Source organism: Poecile atricapillus, chromosome 4, assembly GCF_030490865.1.
Source record: "Poecile atricapillus isolate bPoeAtr1 chromosome 4, bPoeAtr1.hap1, whole genome shotgun sequence".
NCBI lineage: Eukaryota > Metazoa > Chordata > Aves > Passeriformes > Paridae > Poecile > Poecile atricapillus.
Genome location: NC_081252.1, coordinates 61,577,959 through 61,593,272, shown reverse-complemented (window position 1 = coordinate 61,593,272; position 15,314 = coordinate 61,577,959). Strand labels below are relative to the sequence as shown.

The following is a 15,314-nucleotide window of genomic DNA, read 5'->3' as shown; positions in this document are numbered from 1 at the left end:
TCCTGTAGGCGTTATGTTGCTTCTCTACTTGGATACTTTAGTTCCATGAATGCTAAAACCTGATTCATTGGTAAACGTGACCTACAGATAGCTTTAAAATTCCAAGTTAGGCCTGAAACTGATGTAATTGAACAAATGGAGGTCTGTGTTATGTAATGCTATTGAGAATGATGAAATAGGCAAAATGACTAGCCATTCTGGATATTTCTGTCAGTTCTGTAAATTCTTGTTTGCTCCAGTGCCCCAGAGATTTGTACTGTTGAGTCCCAGGAATTCAGTGGTTTCCCTTCTCCCTGTTTTCCTTGTTGAAGGCTGTAATGCTAAGAGCTAAGTTATCTCCATGAAAGTGGCCCTAATCACTTCTAAAAATCATTTAATGTAATACACAGTGTCTTGTCCTGCAGCCTTAAGGCAGAGGGCATATATTCTTCACATTTACCTTCATTGTGGCATTAGAGAAACAATTTCCCCTTATATTGATTTCATTTATTTTTCTAGTTTTCATTATATTAAGATGACCTTCTCTTTAATCCTTAGGGAAAAAGAAGGAAAACATTCATCATCTAATCAAGAAAAGTTTACAATTTCAGACTGACAAAAAGAGAAAGTGCAAAACATGGCCACCAGTTTCTTACCGGTTGTGTAAATATCAAACAGTGTATCAAATCCTAGCCTGCCAGCAAAACATGAAATATGACTACAAGGTTGAATTAAAGTAGGACAAAACAAATTATTGGTTAGAAAGAGTGGTTCATGAAAGAAGCGTAGAGAAAAAAGTGTTTCAATCTTCCAGGCAAGTTCCAAAGTCCAGATTCAATCTGATAGTATAAAAAAATTATTTTTGACAAGGCTGTCATGGCTGTGTCAGCCCCGTATGTTTTGCATGGCATTGAACATATGGGTTTTGCAGCACACTGAATAGTAATGGAGTAGTACAGAATAGCATACATTATAGTACCTTTGTTTGCCTCTTTCTTGATTAAATACAAGTAGCCTTTTTTAAAACAGTACTTGGATATTTTACACTTCTATAAATTGTCAGATGGGCTAGAAAATTGGATTGCTCATATCAGAACCGAAATTCTGTTCACTCTGAAATGTGATCTTTATATGTGTACCACATCTGATGTGCTAGCACATAGTATAAAGCCATTACTAGCATTAGTGCTAAGAAAAAAGGACAAAGGCGATATTCTTTCTGTCTGCTTCCACACAGTTGTTAGGAGAAGAGGGAAGACTTTAATCTCTGTGCTTCACTCTATTACCTCAGCAAAGATATGAAAGGAACTAAGAATTTTAAACATTTATTTGAAATCACAGTATTTGTAATACAGGCTTCACCAGTTCTGTAGCCTTTTGATCCACATAACTGGTACCATATAGATTTCTCCACAGCCTTTTTTGCAACTACATTTAGATGTGGAAAAGAGATGTCTGTGAATGTCGTATGTTGTTATAATTGTTTCTGAGGGTGAGCTGTACGCAGATAAAGACATAATTTTTTGATTGTATGTTCTCATATATTCTTCTGTCAATCTAGCCAGTATGTTTCTAAAGAAGCATTGTATTGCTAAAATGAGCTGCTCTTACATTCTAAAGAAATAGCTGGTGGAAAGAAATTTTTCTTTCAACTGTGGCCCTTGTAAAATTGGGAAAAAATGAAGAATATGTATGTGGATGTTTTGTTTGTGTTTAAGAATCAGAATGCAAATATTGGCAGTGGGTTTGGATTAGAAATACACTGTTGTCTCTTCTCCCTCCTGTTCACAGGTTCGAGAATCAGTAATCAGCCGTTTCCTCATAGCAAAACACCGTTTCCTTCTCTCTGACCTTGTCAATGAAGAGGAGATTCCAAGCCTGGGGTAAGAGAGCGATCTTTATTTGTTCCAAATAAAAAAAAAAAAGTAAAATTAGCTGCTTTTTTTCAATTTTTTTTGCAAAGTGTTGATGTGACTAACTGATGTGACTTTGTGTTTAGTATAATAGATAAACTTCACTATCACTGTGTACACCTCTGCCAGTACAGTGTATTAATAAACAAAATGTAGTAAAAACCTTTTTAAGAAAAAGTCTGGTTTTGACAGAAATAAAGTGACAGAGTGTAAATAAGATATAACAGGATATGATGCATTTCTGATGAGCTGAGCATAGTCCAGCTGGTGCCAGACTGAATATTTCCAATTTTCAGGCAAGTATCAGAGTCAGTAATACTATTACTGACTGGTTATTTAGGTGGTGCCTACTTACAGTCAGTGCCTATGCCCTGCAAATAATGTGCAATAGATTTTTAACTAATTTTCTTGCTTAAGAAAATTATACACTTCTGATGCTGATGCTATTATCATATGCTGTTTATGTTCAAAAAAGATCCTGAGTTTGGAATTTACTGCTTTTCTCTTCTAAGATTGTTTCTTTTATTACTTGAGCACTTCCTTTGGATTTTTGTTTCAAATCCCATCCCATCCATTTAGTGTGTATCAGTCATCACAGCATAGATGACTCTTAGTGTTGCTCACTTAAAATCTCTGTAAGTAAACAAGTTGTGAAAGTTTTTTTTTCTTTCACGTAGAAGTCGCTTCTGTTCACTCTAAATGCAACACCCTTATAATACAGTCGAAGTGGTTTTCAGCCAGCTGTATAAATCTAAACAGTCCCATCTGCTGGAGATACAGAGACTTGCTGTCTTACAAAAGACTTCATGCTTTGTTTTAGTTGATGCTTTTACATCACAGTAGAGAACAATCTGAAGAATACTACAATCAGCTTTTTGTTTAAAATCAAATGCTTCATTTATATTTTCTCATCATGAATCCTAATTCTTACTGTATTCTATTTGCAAAGTTTTATGGTTACTGAGTTTAAAGTACACTGTGGCTTGTGTTATATTCAGTTAGTGAGATATTTCAGTAACTCATGATTTTGTGTTATTTTAACAGTAATTACTGTGGGGCCCTTATTATATATAAGGAATAATGCCATTAGCTTTCAGTTTTTAAATGTGATTTTTAAATGTTATCAATGATGTAAACATTACATACATCTGCATAAATAAAACATACATCTTAATTTTATTGTTTTCCTATTTTTTCTTTTGGTTCTGCTTTGCCTTGGGTTATAAGTTCTGAGGGTCCAGGGTATGTTGTGGTACATTGATTCTGCTTCCTTCCTGTAGCCTGCTGTTTACGTAGCTGTGTAGTTAGATGCTTTGCCTCTTCCATGCAGTGGTTATCATCATCTGCTAGATCCCTTGTTTATAGCACTGTAGTTTAGATCTATCTTGAAGCTGTGTAATTGTCTTTTTTACACCTTACAGTTTTGGGGAAAAAAACCCCAAACAACCAAAATTTTTGGCACATTGAAATTAATTCCTGAAATATAAGACAGAACTGGATTGTGCAGTACTAAACAATTGCAACATTTTTGACATTTCAGAGAGTTTTATTTGGCACTAGCAGGAGCAAATATTTCCTTTTCGTGTTAGTGCATAATTTTCATGTGTGTCATGGTAACACTACAGTGCTGGATTCTATGCAAAACTGACTAAATACCTGGTTTATGATTATTAGCATTTTGGGACTCAGCCTCTTTAAACTGGCAGAGCCAAAACGACCATTAAGGCCAAGAAGAAAAGAAAGGAAGAAGGTCACAGCACAGAATTTATCAGATGGAGACATAAAACTGTTGGTGAACATTATCAGAGCCTATGATATTCCAGTGAGAAAGCCAGTGATGAGGTATGTTTAAAAAGCTTATTTCCAGTACAGATCTATTTTCTGGCTTCTACTGTTTTGAGGACAGATGAAGCAACAGATGTTACTGCCACGTGTGCTGTTTTGATTCTCATGATAAAAACATACATATATACATTTGTCTTTTTATTAATGATGATAAAGGACTGATATTTTGTAAGTTTGTAGATTAATAAAATAATTTTTCATTAGCTGAAAAGTAGCTGTGAAATTCAAGACATGTTTTACCAGAAACTGTCAGAAAGATAAGTTACAGCTTTGACAGCATTATAACTCTGGAAATACCAGATGAATTATCCCTTAAGCAAGCCTCTTGATAATACTCAGGGAAATTTTAATTCATAGTATCTTAATTAAATACCAAATACAAATATTAAAAAATCCAGTTCTTCACTGTGGGATACTATATTTGCCTCCTGAGTGCAGCATGTTGGTCTTCTCCTTGATGAACCATTTAAGTTAATAGACTGAGCCTAATGTTGCTCTAATTTTAAAGGTGACCTTTACACTCAGACACATTAAGACAATGCCTGCGTGATGGTGTGTCATGTAGAGACACTGAACAGTGTGGTTCAGCTCCAGAAGCAATGTATTAATGCAGTGTTCTCTCTCTCTCTCCCAAAATGAATATACCTTGCATTTAACTCAGAGGTATTTCCAAACTGGCCAGTTACAGAATTGAGCATTGTCAGTTGTTCTTTCTCTTACTTATTAGAGGTTCTGTTGTACTCTGTAAGTAAATTGATACTGAGAAAAGCAACTCATCGACTCAAAAAAGAAGATGAAAAATTCATTTCATTACCAGAATTACAAAAATAAGTAAAACCCCATCCAATATTTTTGCATTATATGATACCTTATTTTGAGCTGCTTTATACGTGAGTAGTTACTCTTTTATGGTCTATAATGTGGTCTTATTAAAATAAATAAATTAAAAGTTATGTGAAAGTACTATAAAAATAAATGTTTCAACATATATTTTCCTTCACTTATGGGTTGACAAATCTGTAGTATTCGTATGAATTCTTTTTTGCCATAGAGGCCTTGCCTGAATGCCGTGCAATCTACACTGTTCATGAATTCTGCAGTGATTCAACTACTTGAACTTCAAAACTTGTAGCTCAAAGAGATTATGTGGAGTAGGCAAAAAAAAGTCTGTAGTTGATAAACTCTTCAGAAAAGAGAGCCTCTAGGCACAAAGTACTCTTTTGCAGTGAGGCTTGTAAGAAGTATACTCTCAATATCCCTTTCTGGCATTTTGTGTTACTTGATCTAATAAATAACTTCCCAAGGTTAAAACTGTAACAAAAAAACATCAGGAGTATTTCCAGAATTCTGTATGGCCAATAGACAATACAAGGGATTCATATTTTGTAATGATTCTCTTTCTTTCCTGGTTGTTCTTGTCTGTTTCCTCTTGTAGCAAACTTCAACAGCCATCAAAATCTTCAAGGTCCTTTAATGAGATGTTTGCAGCCTCTCCATCAGCTCAGAGCCCACCTAACAGCCCAGACTGGGCATTCAACCAGGTATGTCACAAAACTGACATTTTCTGTGAAGCTGTGAGCATCCCTCTTTTCCACAGCCAGTAGCATTCACCTCAGAACGATACTTCATTGGCAAGGTTGCCTTGCCCACTGCTCGATCTCCAAAAAGAGAGTAAAGCTGCAAAAGGTTCAGAGAAGGGTGATAAGGATGTCAGATGCACAGAATGGCTGCTGCCCAGTGAAAAGTGGTGGAACTTTCAGCTAGAACACCTATAGCTGCAATTAGAGGAGGAGAAATACGGTAGAAAGACACAAAATCATGAGTCAAAGAGACTGGATAAGGATTGACTATTACGTGTACTGAAAGTACAAATGTGAGTAATGGGCAAATGAAGCTGGTAGGAGTTAGGTTCAAAACAAACCTTGAAAAGAAGGTTGTGATTCTTCATTCAGCAGTTGGTTGGTGCCCAGAGAAGTTGCTTACCTGTACTGTGGATGAAAGGTTTGTGCTAAAGGAGGTATTGGACAAGTATGCAGAAGAGTGATCCATTGGGAGTTACTTAGTAGAAAAATCATTATAGACTTAGGAAGGTCTTTCATCTAAAAGTGTTTGAAGTCTGGAAGAGTAATAGGAGAAGATACTATCTATGCCTGCACAGTTCTAACTTTTCTGTGTGTATTGGCTGCTGGCTGTTTTCACAGGCTGTACTTTGGGTCCAGTACACTCCTAGTCTAAACCAGCACATTCTTACGGCTGGCACTGAAATTACAGTTGCTTGCTATTTGAAATGAAATTCAGCATCCTTGTGAATGAAGATGAAAGACCTTCAGGGTTTTTACTGGTTTCCTTATGATTTTCCTTCAAAATTACAGCTTTTTGAAATGTAGAAAAGGTTCTGCCATATGCATTTGACTGTTAAATAAGGCATTTTTAATCACATTAGGGGTTTGTTTTGTCTAGATGGAGTTACTTATCTGTCATAGGAGCCAGTTTCAGGGACAGCTGGGATTGTAGCTGTAGGCTTCTCGGATTACAGATAAGAGGATACAAGTGCACTTTTTTCCACTGGTGTCTGCATCACATGTTCTGTTTCAGTTACTTTCCTTGATTAGATACCCTGTAGCTTTTCCAGTCTCAGGAGAAAAGGTGGTTTTGTCAGTGTATATAAATATGTCAAGTAAATGCTAGTGTATGAAATTTTTTTTTAAAGCTTCATAAATGCTTAGAAACACATGAAGTGCAATATTTAAGATGTATTAAAGTTATATCTGGGCTGAACCAGCCTGATTGCCACAATGTATGTTTTTCTAAATGCATGAAATGTGTAATTTAATGTGCTCTGATGAATTTCCACAGAGGTCTGTTTCCTTTGTTTGATATCTATTTATAGGTGTTGGTCCGTCCTTTTGTAGAAGTTTCTTTTCAGCGAACAGTCTGCCGGACAACAACAGCAGAAGGTCCAAGCCCCTGCTGGAATGAGGAACTTGAGCTTCCATTTAGGTATGGCAAAATGAAAGCAAATGATTTCTGCATAATAATAATTTAATTTGAGCATCCAGATTTATCCTCATTTTCCTGTACTGTTCAAATCACTTTTTTGATTTATTTAACTTCTTCAGAGCTCCTAATGGTGACTACAGCACCCACAGTTTGCAGTCAGTAAAAGATGAAGTCTTCATTAATGTTTTTGATGAAGTACTTCATGATGCTGTAGAGGTAAGTTCATAATTGAAGGACAGTGTATATTAGAATACATTGTGAGCTTTCTGAAGTTGTCAGAACAAGACTTTTCCATGTAATAACTTTCCCCCTCCTGTGCCTCTCTTTTCTCTATTTTGTCATTCCTTATGATTTTATATCTAGTCAATACAAGGTTGTCAGAGGGAGCAATTTTACAGGGTTAACCTTTGTACAAATTCAGCTTGTACCACATAAAGTGCTTCTAGAGTTGAACACATGTATGTAATATGTTTTACTGATATTTAATGAAATTGGAGATCCTAAAACTGAAAGGCAATATGAATTTTAATCTGAATTCTGTTCTTAACCTTAATCAGAGTTTTTACTTCATTCCAGATGAGTAATCGCAGTTCTTATATTTTTATTAACTGTCTTGTTATGCTTTGTCTTATCTTTTTTTGCAAGCTCTTTGGTGAAATAATAAAAAAAAAATATAAAATAAAAAAAAAAAAGCCCAAACCATCTATTGGTTGTTTGTATTAATTTTTTTGAATGAGACAAAAATTGCAAGTACTAGTAACAAGAAATTTTTGTAAGCTCTCAATGTTGGCATAACTCCTTCCCCTGTTGAACCCAGTGAAAGCTTTCCTAGTCAATTGAGCAGACACAAAAATAGCAGCACTCAACATTCTTGAAAATATAACCCAGAAATAAATAATGCACACATTTCACTGAGACCAGAATTCTGTCCTCAAAACTGAAATGATATTTGATAAAGCAGAAGGAAGAAAGCTACACTCTTGAAACTTGGATGTCATGCCAGAGGTTTTTTAAAATAATTCTAGGCTGATCATAAAAGATTTGGAAATCTGATGGGCAGCGCACACAAAAACAGTTTTTCCATTTCACAGGATTTACTTAGATTTTCATACAATTTTAACTTCAAAAAGCTTTTCTAAATACTAATAAAATACTTCATTAGAAGACCAGAGCTTCATTTACTTTGACAAGAGTCTTGTGGACTCCTGGTCAGAATTTTAAGTTCTCCATCACAGATCATACAGGACTTAGACCCTAAGATGCAAGCACATTGTATCATGGACTGTGATGTTCTTAGATGTTTTCAGCATCTGGTGTGCTTGAAAGGTGTGTACAGTTATTACTGCTGCACTAGTAATGGAACTGATACTTACAGAAAATTAATACAGAATTTTTATTAATGCCTTGATTCAGTTGTTGATTGAATCAAAGGAAATGAAGCTTACAAAGTGTTATGTTGGGCAACTTTTTATTAGGATGATCGTGAAAGAGGAAGTGGAATCCACACTCATATTGAGAGACACTGGCTGGGATGTGTTAAGATTCCGTTTACTACCATATATTTTCAAGCAAGGGTAAGTGATTTTATTTGAAGTAAAATACAGAACTGAGACTGGAAAAGAGCTGGAAATGGAATGTCAGATTTAATTATGTTCTTTGTAATTATTAGTTTATTTTTATGGAATTGATTGAAGATGTCTTTGAAACCACTGGGATTTTTTGGATGAGTATTTCCCAGTAAGTTCAAGGTTTTGAAGGGAGAAGAGATAAAATATACTCAACAGTGACAATGCAGCCTGGCTTCCTTCAGGAGCAAGATTAAAAGCACAGAATTTTTAGGTGTTTTTCCTCAGTGGCTTTTGAGAGCTCTGGTATTGCACAGCCTAGATAGATGAACTAGGAATAGAATCACCTAGATAGGTGAGAGAATTTGACTGAACTTTTTCTTCACACTTTCCATGAGTCACAAGATTTTGATCTTTGCCTTTCCAAATCCCTTCTTTCTTCCATTTTTAGAACTTTTCAAGAGAAGCTTTCTTCAAGAAATAGCAACAGTTAGTCATGGGAGTAGTAGTAAAGTATGCACTTCTTCACAGAGGAAATGCTTTTTTTTGTCCACCCAGTCATCCTGGACTTAGTTTAATGAAACCACTTCTTTCCATTGATAGTTCTATCATACTTCAGTGCAGCTGTAGGACTTCTTCTGCATGGTAGTTGCTTGTATGTGTAGATCAAATAATCTAATCACAAGTCAGAATCTTCATGAAGTAAGAAACTGAGACATAAGTTGCTTTCTTAATGACACGTTCATTTGCTATTCTCTGGCCATCTGAGGCACTTTTCAGAACCTTCAGGACTTCAAGGCATACTCTAAACCTCCCAGAAGATTCTTGGGGTGGAGAAAAAATCTATAGGAGTCTAATTTAATTTGAGGGCAGTGCTTGGTAATCAAAGTGGTATTCTTGGGCTGTCTGCAAAGCATAACAGAATGTAATTGTCATGGGACTCAGGAAAGCATATGATACTTCTCATTGCTGAGAAATTTTGGACAGTGTATGTCTAACCAGGCTTAGTCCTCTTGTTTCTGCTAGATCATTAATAATATGCTCTCTTCAGCTTGGGAGGTTAATCAGTTATCTGTTTGAGGGCTGTGGTGCCCTGGAGCGTGAAGATTTTAAAGAAGATGTAAGTAGCAAGAAGATCTGACCTTCTTTTCATGAGTCTTTGGCCATCCTGTGTAGACAATGTCACATAATATGACCACCATTGCTATAGGTCAACAAACACGAAGCAACATGATCCAGTGCTCATTTCTAGGGAATTGTTTCATGTTGAATGAATGAAATCCACCTGAGAACTGTGTTTGCTCACAGTCCTGAGAGACTTAATGGGCAGATTTGACATTTTAACAGATTGCTTACGTATTGAAGGACACAGCCACCATCCACAATCCATCTTTAAGGATTTCCCATACTGATGTCAACTTCTGTTCTTCAGCTTCTTGGTCTTTCTGCTGTAGAACCAGAGTAGCTCCATAATTCCTGTCAGATGCACTTCTGAATCTCTTTGAGGAGGTGTGGCAGTTTGTGATTGCCTAAGCAGAATGTGAGTGCTTGTATAGATCTTCCCAGCAGTAGAGATTCTTTTGAATCTTGAACAGGATTTCATACGGAATTTCAAAAAGCCTGATCAGCACAGTGGTTACATCAAGGTGCATCTAGTAACTAAATCTCAGTAGCAAATGAAGCATTTCATCATCCTGTTCTAATATACTGTAGCAGAAATTTTGAGTGATATATTTAGTTTTCTCCTCATCAAAACTTAATTTTGTTCTTAAATGTTTGATGAGCCATGCCAGTGAGTCATCTGTTCATTTTCCACATCCACTGAAGGTACCCTTTTTGGTGGCAGTTTCCTTAATTGTGTCCAAATTAGGAGCTTAATTTTTTTTGCTTTTCTTTTAAAGCTGGGTACTTCCACTACTGAAAGCTGCCCAAGCAAGTGTGGGGCTTGCTATCTCTTGTCACAGGCAGCCCTTCAGAAAGACTTTACTCTGTTTGTGGTAGCAGGGGCAGCTGCAAAGGGCTGGTGACTGTCAGAGCATTTCCATGTGGAAGCTGCATAAACGGGCCCAGTTCCAGTTCCACCCAAGAAACATCAGTAGGTTGTGCATGGAAGGGGGTCCATCTCTGAGATGCTGGAGCATCATTCCCACATCACTCACAGGCAAAAAAAAGCCTGTTGGTCTGCTGCTGCCTTGAGAAGCATAGTTGTGCAAACTGCATTTTGCCATTTTTTTCATTTTTCCAGGCAAACAGACCCACGTAGAGTTTGCTATTTGAAAGAAAAGTTGTGAAATGCTGGCACTCTTTTTTTCTCTGTGAACTAGTGTATATGATTTCCATTTCATTAAATATTAGTATTCATAATATGCAAAAAAGGCTGAAGTTCTGATTAATATATTTAACAATTAAATATCTTGTGTTTTCCCCACAGTTAATCAACGTAAATGTCATGTTCTCTCATTTTATTATTTTGTAACTTAAAATAACAATCAAAAGAAGAAAATATACAGACACAAGTAGCAAACTTTTGTGAGAGGGAACTTCTGCTTTTTTGCTTTTAATGATAAGTATTTTTCTGTATCTGTTGTAGATTGATGGTACGTTTAAGGTCAATATTCCTCCAGTCCTCCTTGGCTACAGCAAAGAAAAGAACGTGGGCATGGAGAGAGGTTATGATTCTGTGCGAAATCTGAGTGAGGGCTCATATATAACACTGTTTATTACCATTGAACCACAGCTCATCCCCGGAGAGTCTGTCAGAGAGAAGGTAACTAATCACTAATTCATCATACTCTTGCTCTTTGTTTCCAGTGGTGCTGTTCTGAGATGCATATTAATAGGTCTCCTTAGTGTACCAAAGGGTGTGAATACAGAAGGACATTCATACAAATTTGGAGCATTTTATTTCAATTTTTTTATCTCAGTTCAGTTTAATTAGATGCACCATTAAGTGAGATGTGCACTTAATGCATGAGAAATAACTTTGCCGAGGTATCTAATTTTAGTCTTAAGAGAAAGCAAATTGGCATTCATATCTGTGAGTATGTAGTTTTTCCATGTATCTGTGTAAACAATAAAGCGTTCGTGTGAGGATTTGTTAACAGTGGACAAAAAGGAGGTGGCAGGTGCAAAGAGCATTTTCTTGCTTCTGTGTTTATACTGTTCAAATAAGCATTTATTATTTATGGCTTCATGCATGCCTCCTGATCTTGAAGATAATAATTCCTAAACGGCAGCTGCTATTTTTGTCAGTTTCATTGGTAAAACAGAAGAGCCTTAGACTAACAATAGTGGTTACAATTACTTGCTGCAACTCTCCAGATGCAACACATACGCTTATTATAGAAAGAGGTTTGTGTATTATGGAAAAAAAAATAACTAAATAATTTGCCATACTTTCTTCCTATTCCTGACCTGCAGTTAATTTGAAATACTTGTGTAGTGTTTTAGGATGCTAAGCATAATTTTATTTTAATTTTATGATTCCTTTTTTGTTTCTTTACTTATTTTTCCTCTCTCCTGCTGTCCTTCCTGAACCTCTGTTAGATGAATGAAATGCTTAAGAAGGTACAATATTAACAAATCAGTTGAGATACTCTGGTTGTTCACAGCTTAAGATTTAGCTTGGGTTTGTGCCATTCAGCAACCTTTTTGCAATTAGTGTTACTTGATTGTGACATAGTAATTGCTTATTTGCCAGTAATATTTGCAGTAAATTTCTACATTAAAATTTACAATGTGCCAGAGGCTCTACTTTTCTGCTTTTAATTATGGTTGAGAAGAATCACCACTGTGTGCCTTCTCTTCTAACTTGGAGGTCTAGCTGCAGGGCAGTGCCCAGCTGTTCCACTTCAGTGTAGTTTAAGAAGAGTAACAAATGACAAAAGGGCCTTACTTGAAACAAAAATATTACGAAGGATGAACTTTAATTCTCAGCACTACTAGAAGTCTACAAGGAATTTTAAATAGATAATTTTGACCAATCTTAGTACCTTTAGAAGATGACATCTTTTAATCTTCATGAAATAATTGTCAGTATGTGCTTTTGAGTCCTACATTTCCTTCTGAAAAATCTCATTTAAAAATGTGGAAATTTTAGACACCTTTGAATTATAAGGATTCACCTAAAAATCACTTGAACTTTCTCTGCAAATATTTTGGCACTGAGCAGTGTTGTTGCAGTATTAACTGGGAATTTATGCATATTGTCTATTGTGGTTTTAATGGAGTGCTGTAGGAATAGCACACAGGATTAGTACCTAACCATAATTGTTTACTTTTGACTTAATATGTGGTGTTACATCCTCATGCCCCCAGTGTTACTTGGCCGTAGCTTTCACTACATTTTTCAGTGCTTTAATAAATTATTATTTATACATACATATACAGCTTATACATACAGATCATTGTGGGCATTCATAAGTGAATGCAGATTACCTGATTTTCCATTGCCTTGACCTTCCTTTTATGTCTGTAAGCAAAAACTTATACTACAAGGTGAGTTCAAAGTGCTATTAGAAAAGAATTTAACACTCTTTTTATGGTCCTCTAAATGGTGAAAAATGACCAAATATAAGTAAAGACTTAAGTCCAAACTATAAATAAAACTGTTTTTGTATAAATTCTACTGTCTTTTGAAGTTTGATACCCAAGAAGATGAGAAACTGCTCCAGGCAGCAGAAAAATATGAAGCTGAATGTACATCAAAGTTTCCAAGCCGCCAGTGCCTAACAACTGTAATTGACCTTGATGGAAAAACAGTTTTTATTACCAGATATATCAAACCTCTGAATCCACCACAGGAGCTTCTTGATGCTGTCCCAAATGGATCTCAAACAGCAGCAGTAAGTATTTAGAAAAGATAGTGAAGTCTCTGAGATACAGATTTCAAGATGTTTGTTTGCCTGTGCATGTGCACATGAGCAAATCCCAGCTTTGTGTCTCTGCTGTACAGCTGCACCTTACGCAAAGAGAAAACTACAGATACAAAATAAAAGTACTAATGACTGTGAATGACTATGTGTAATACACAGTAAGTCTAACTATAATGATACTGTAAAATAATATTTGTCTTCTCAGGGGAAAAAAATAAGTGTATTAATGAGTATTGTCTTTTAAAAGACAAATAATTATGCCAAATTTCAATGGCAGTATATCATATCAGCCTTTGATACAAGTTCTAAAATGAGCTAGCTGCTACTGTACTGAGGTTACTGAGTTTTGTCATTGAGTGGAAACAGCAATATTCTTCACATCTGGTATAGTAACACTAGAGCATTTTGAATTAAAGGGGTGACTTGCTCTGTTTTGTTTTCTTGCAGGAGCTGGTGGCTCGATATGTTGCTTTGATTCCTTTTTTGCCAGATAGTGTGTCATTTGCTGGAATTTGTGATTTATGGAGTACATCAGATGTAAGCAATGCATTATAAAGAAGTTCTTTATCCTCTTGAATGTGATGGAACGTCCTAGTGGCCTCTGTTTTTGGAGAGAGGTTGCACTAGATTAGCTCTTGAGGTCCCTTCAAACCTAAATTATTCTGTGATTCTGTTATTGTGAGGAATATTTTTGAGCCAGTTGTTTCAAAGAATAAGGACCAGAGCTTTAAAGAAGCTGCTATTCTGATCTGAGCCAAAAATTTAATCTTTGATAGGTTGCAATAAGCTAAGAATATATTAAGGCTTCAAAGTTTCTCCCATTTTTTCTCAGTTATAAACCAGTCCATAATGTCACAGTCATGCACAAGTGAAGGGATGCTGATTGATAGAGACTTTACAACTAGACTTAAAATGGCTCATTGTCATTCCAAGGAACTACAGGAAAGTCATTGCATGTAGTGTAAGCAATAATGGCATATTTAGCCTTCTCTGTCACATAAATCCTGTCATTTAGAGAGTAACAGTAGACATTGTTTATCATAGATGAAGTTTTTATAATTTCAGAACTTTTCTGAGAAATGGTCTTTCTAAAAAAGACAAGACCCTGGGTCTTGTGATAAGATCACGGATTCTTACACCGTTCACTCTTCATCTGTGTTGAAGCAGTGACCAATAAACGGTAAAGATTAGCTGCAAAGATCTGAGAGGACTCCTTGCTTCAGATGTGTTAAGAAACATCAAATATTCTAAGTTGATAAATGCCTAGAAAAACCTTTTTTTTTTTTTTTAATACCTCAATTAGCAATTTCTTTATCTTCTGGCGGGAGACGAGGAAGAACATGCCGTGCTCTTGTGCAATTATTTTCTTGGTATGGGGAAAAAAGCCTGGCTTATCATTGGAAATGCCATTCCTGAGGTAAGAGAGTTCTTTCATTTGGCCTAAGTATTGACTTTTGTTTTGTGAAGTCTTTTGCCCCCAGCAATGGGTTGTTTCTTGCTGGGATGTTTTTCCAGGATATTATCTAAACACTGGTGCTGGGAACTGATTCTTTTCAGAGAAGCAAATAAAAAATTGAAAGTATATTAGCATATGTCTGGGTTTTTTTCCTGGACCTCTGTTTCCATGCTGAAACTGGTAATAGTTGTCATAATAGTACAGTACCAAGCATCTGTAACCCTAAATTTGACTTTAGCTTGTATAAATTGTGTATACAGGACAAATTGATGGAGACAGTCCCTTCACAGCATCTCAGTCACGGATACACAGACTCTGACAGAGTTTGTGGGACTTGGTACAGGTTCAGAGGTGATAGGAGAAGGCATGGGGCATGCCAAGGATTCTTAGTGATCACACACATCTGATTCTCTGGCTGATGGCAGAGCTGCAGCAGTAGTAAAGATAGATTGGTTCAGGCTGAACAAGTCCCTCTCCCTCTGCCCACAGTAATGCAGGCAGGTGAGGCCTCTGCTCTGCCTTGGGCTGCTGGAAGCCACTCTGGCAACAGCTGGGCTCAGAGTGCCCAGAACTGAAACACTGAGGTTGTTTTGCTGCTTGGGAGATCCCTTGTTCTCAAGGAAGCACTCAGATTCCCAACTAACCAATACTGCTCTTTTCAAAAAGCTGGTAACTGTTTATA

The 15,314-nt window shown here is 36.3% G+C and overlaps 1 protein-coding gene across 4 annotated transcripts in view; it reads left to right on the top strand.

Moving 5' to 3' along the window:
* Positions 1-15,314, top strand: part of CC2D2A (coiled-coil and C2 domain containing 2A) — a 55,749-nt gene that overhangs the window by 34,776 nt on the left and 5,659 nt on the right. For 3 of the 4 annotated variants that reach the window (XM_058838733.1, XM_058838732.1, XM_058838730.1), the window contains 11 exons: positions 1,771-1,862; positions 3,567-3,734; positions 5,173-5,278; positions 6,628-6,737; positions 6,857-6,953; positions 8,213-8,311; positions 10,893-11,069; positions 11,849-11,869; positions 12,943-13,146; positions 13,624-13,713; positions 14,480-14,593. In XM_058838733.1, the coding sequence (XP_058694716.1) occupies positions 1,771-1,862; positions 3,567-3,734; positions 5,173-5,278; positions 6,628-6,737; positions 6,857-6,953; positions 8,213-8,311; positions 10,893-11,069; positions 11,849-11,869; positions 12,943-13,146; positions 13,624-13,713; positions 14,480-14,593 (1,278 nt within the window). The remainder of the gene's footprint in view (positions 1-1,770; positions 1,863-3,566; positions 3,735-5,172; positions 5,279-6,627; positions 6,738-6,856; positions 6,954-8,212; positions 8,312-10,892; positions 11,070-11,848; positions 11,870-12,942; positions 13,147-13,623; positions 13,714-14,479; positions 14,594-15,314) is intronic. The other variant, XM_058838731.1, reaches the window with a different exon arrangement.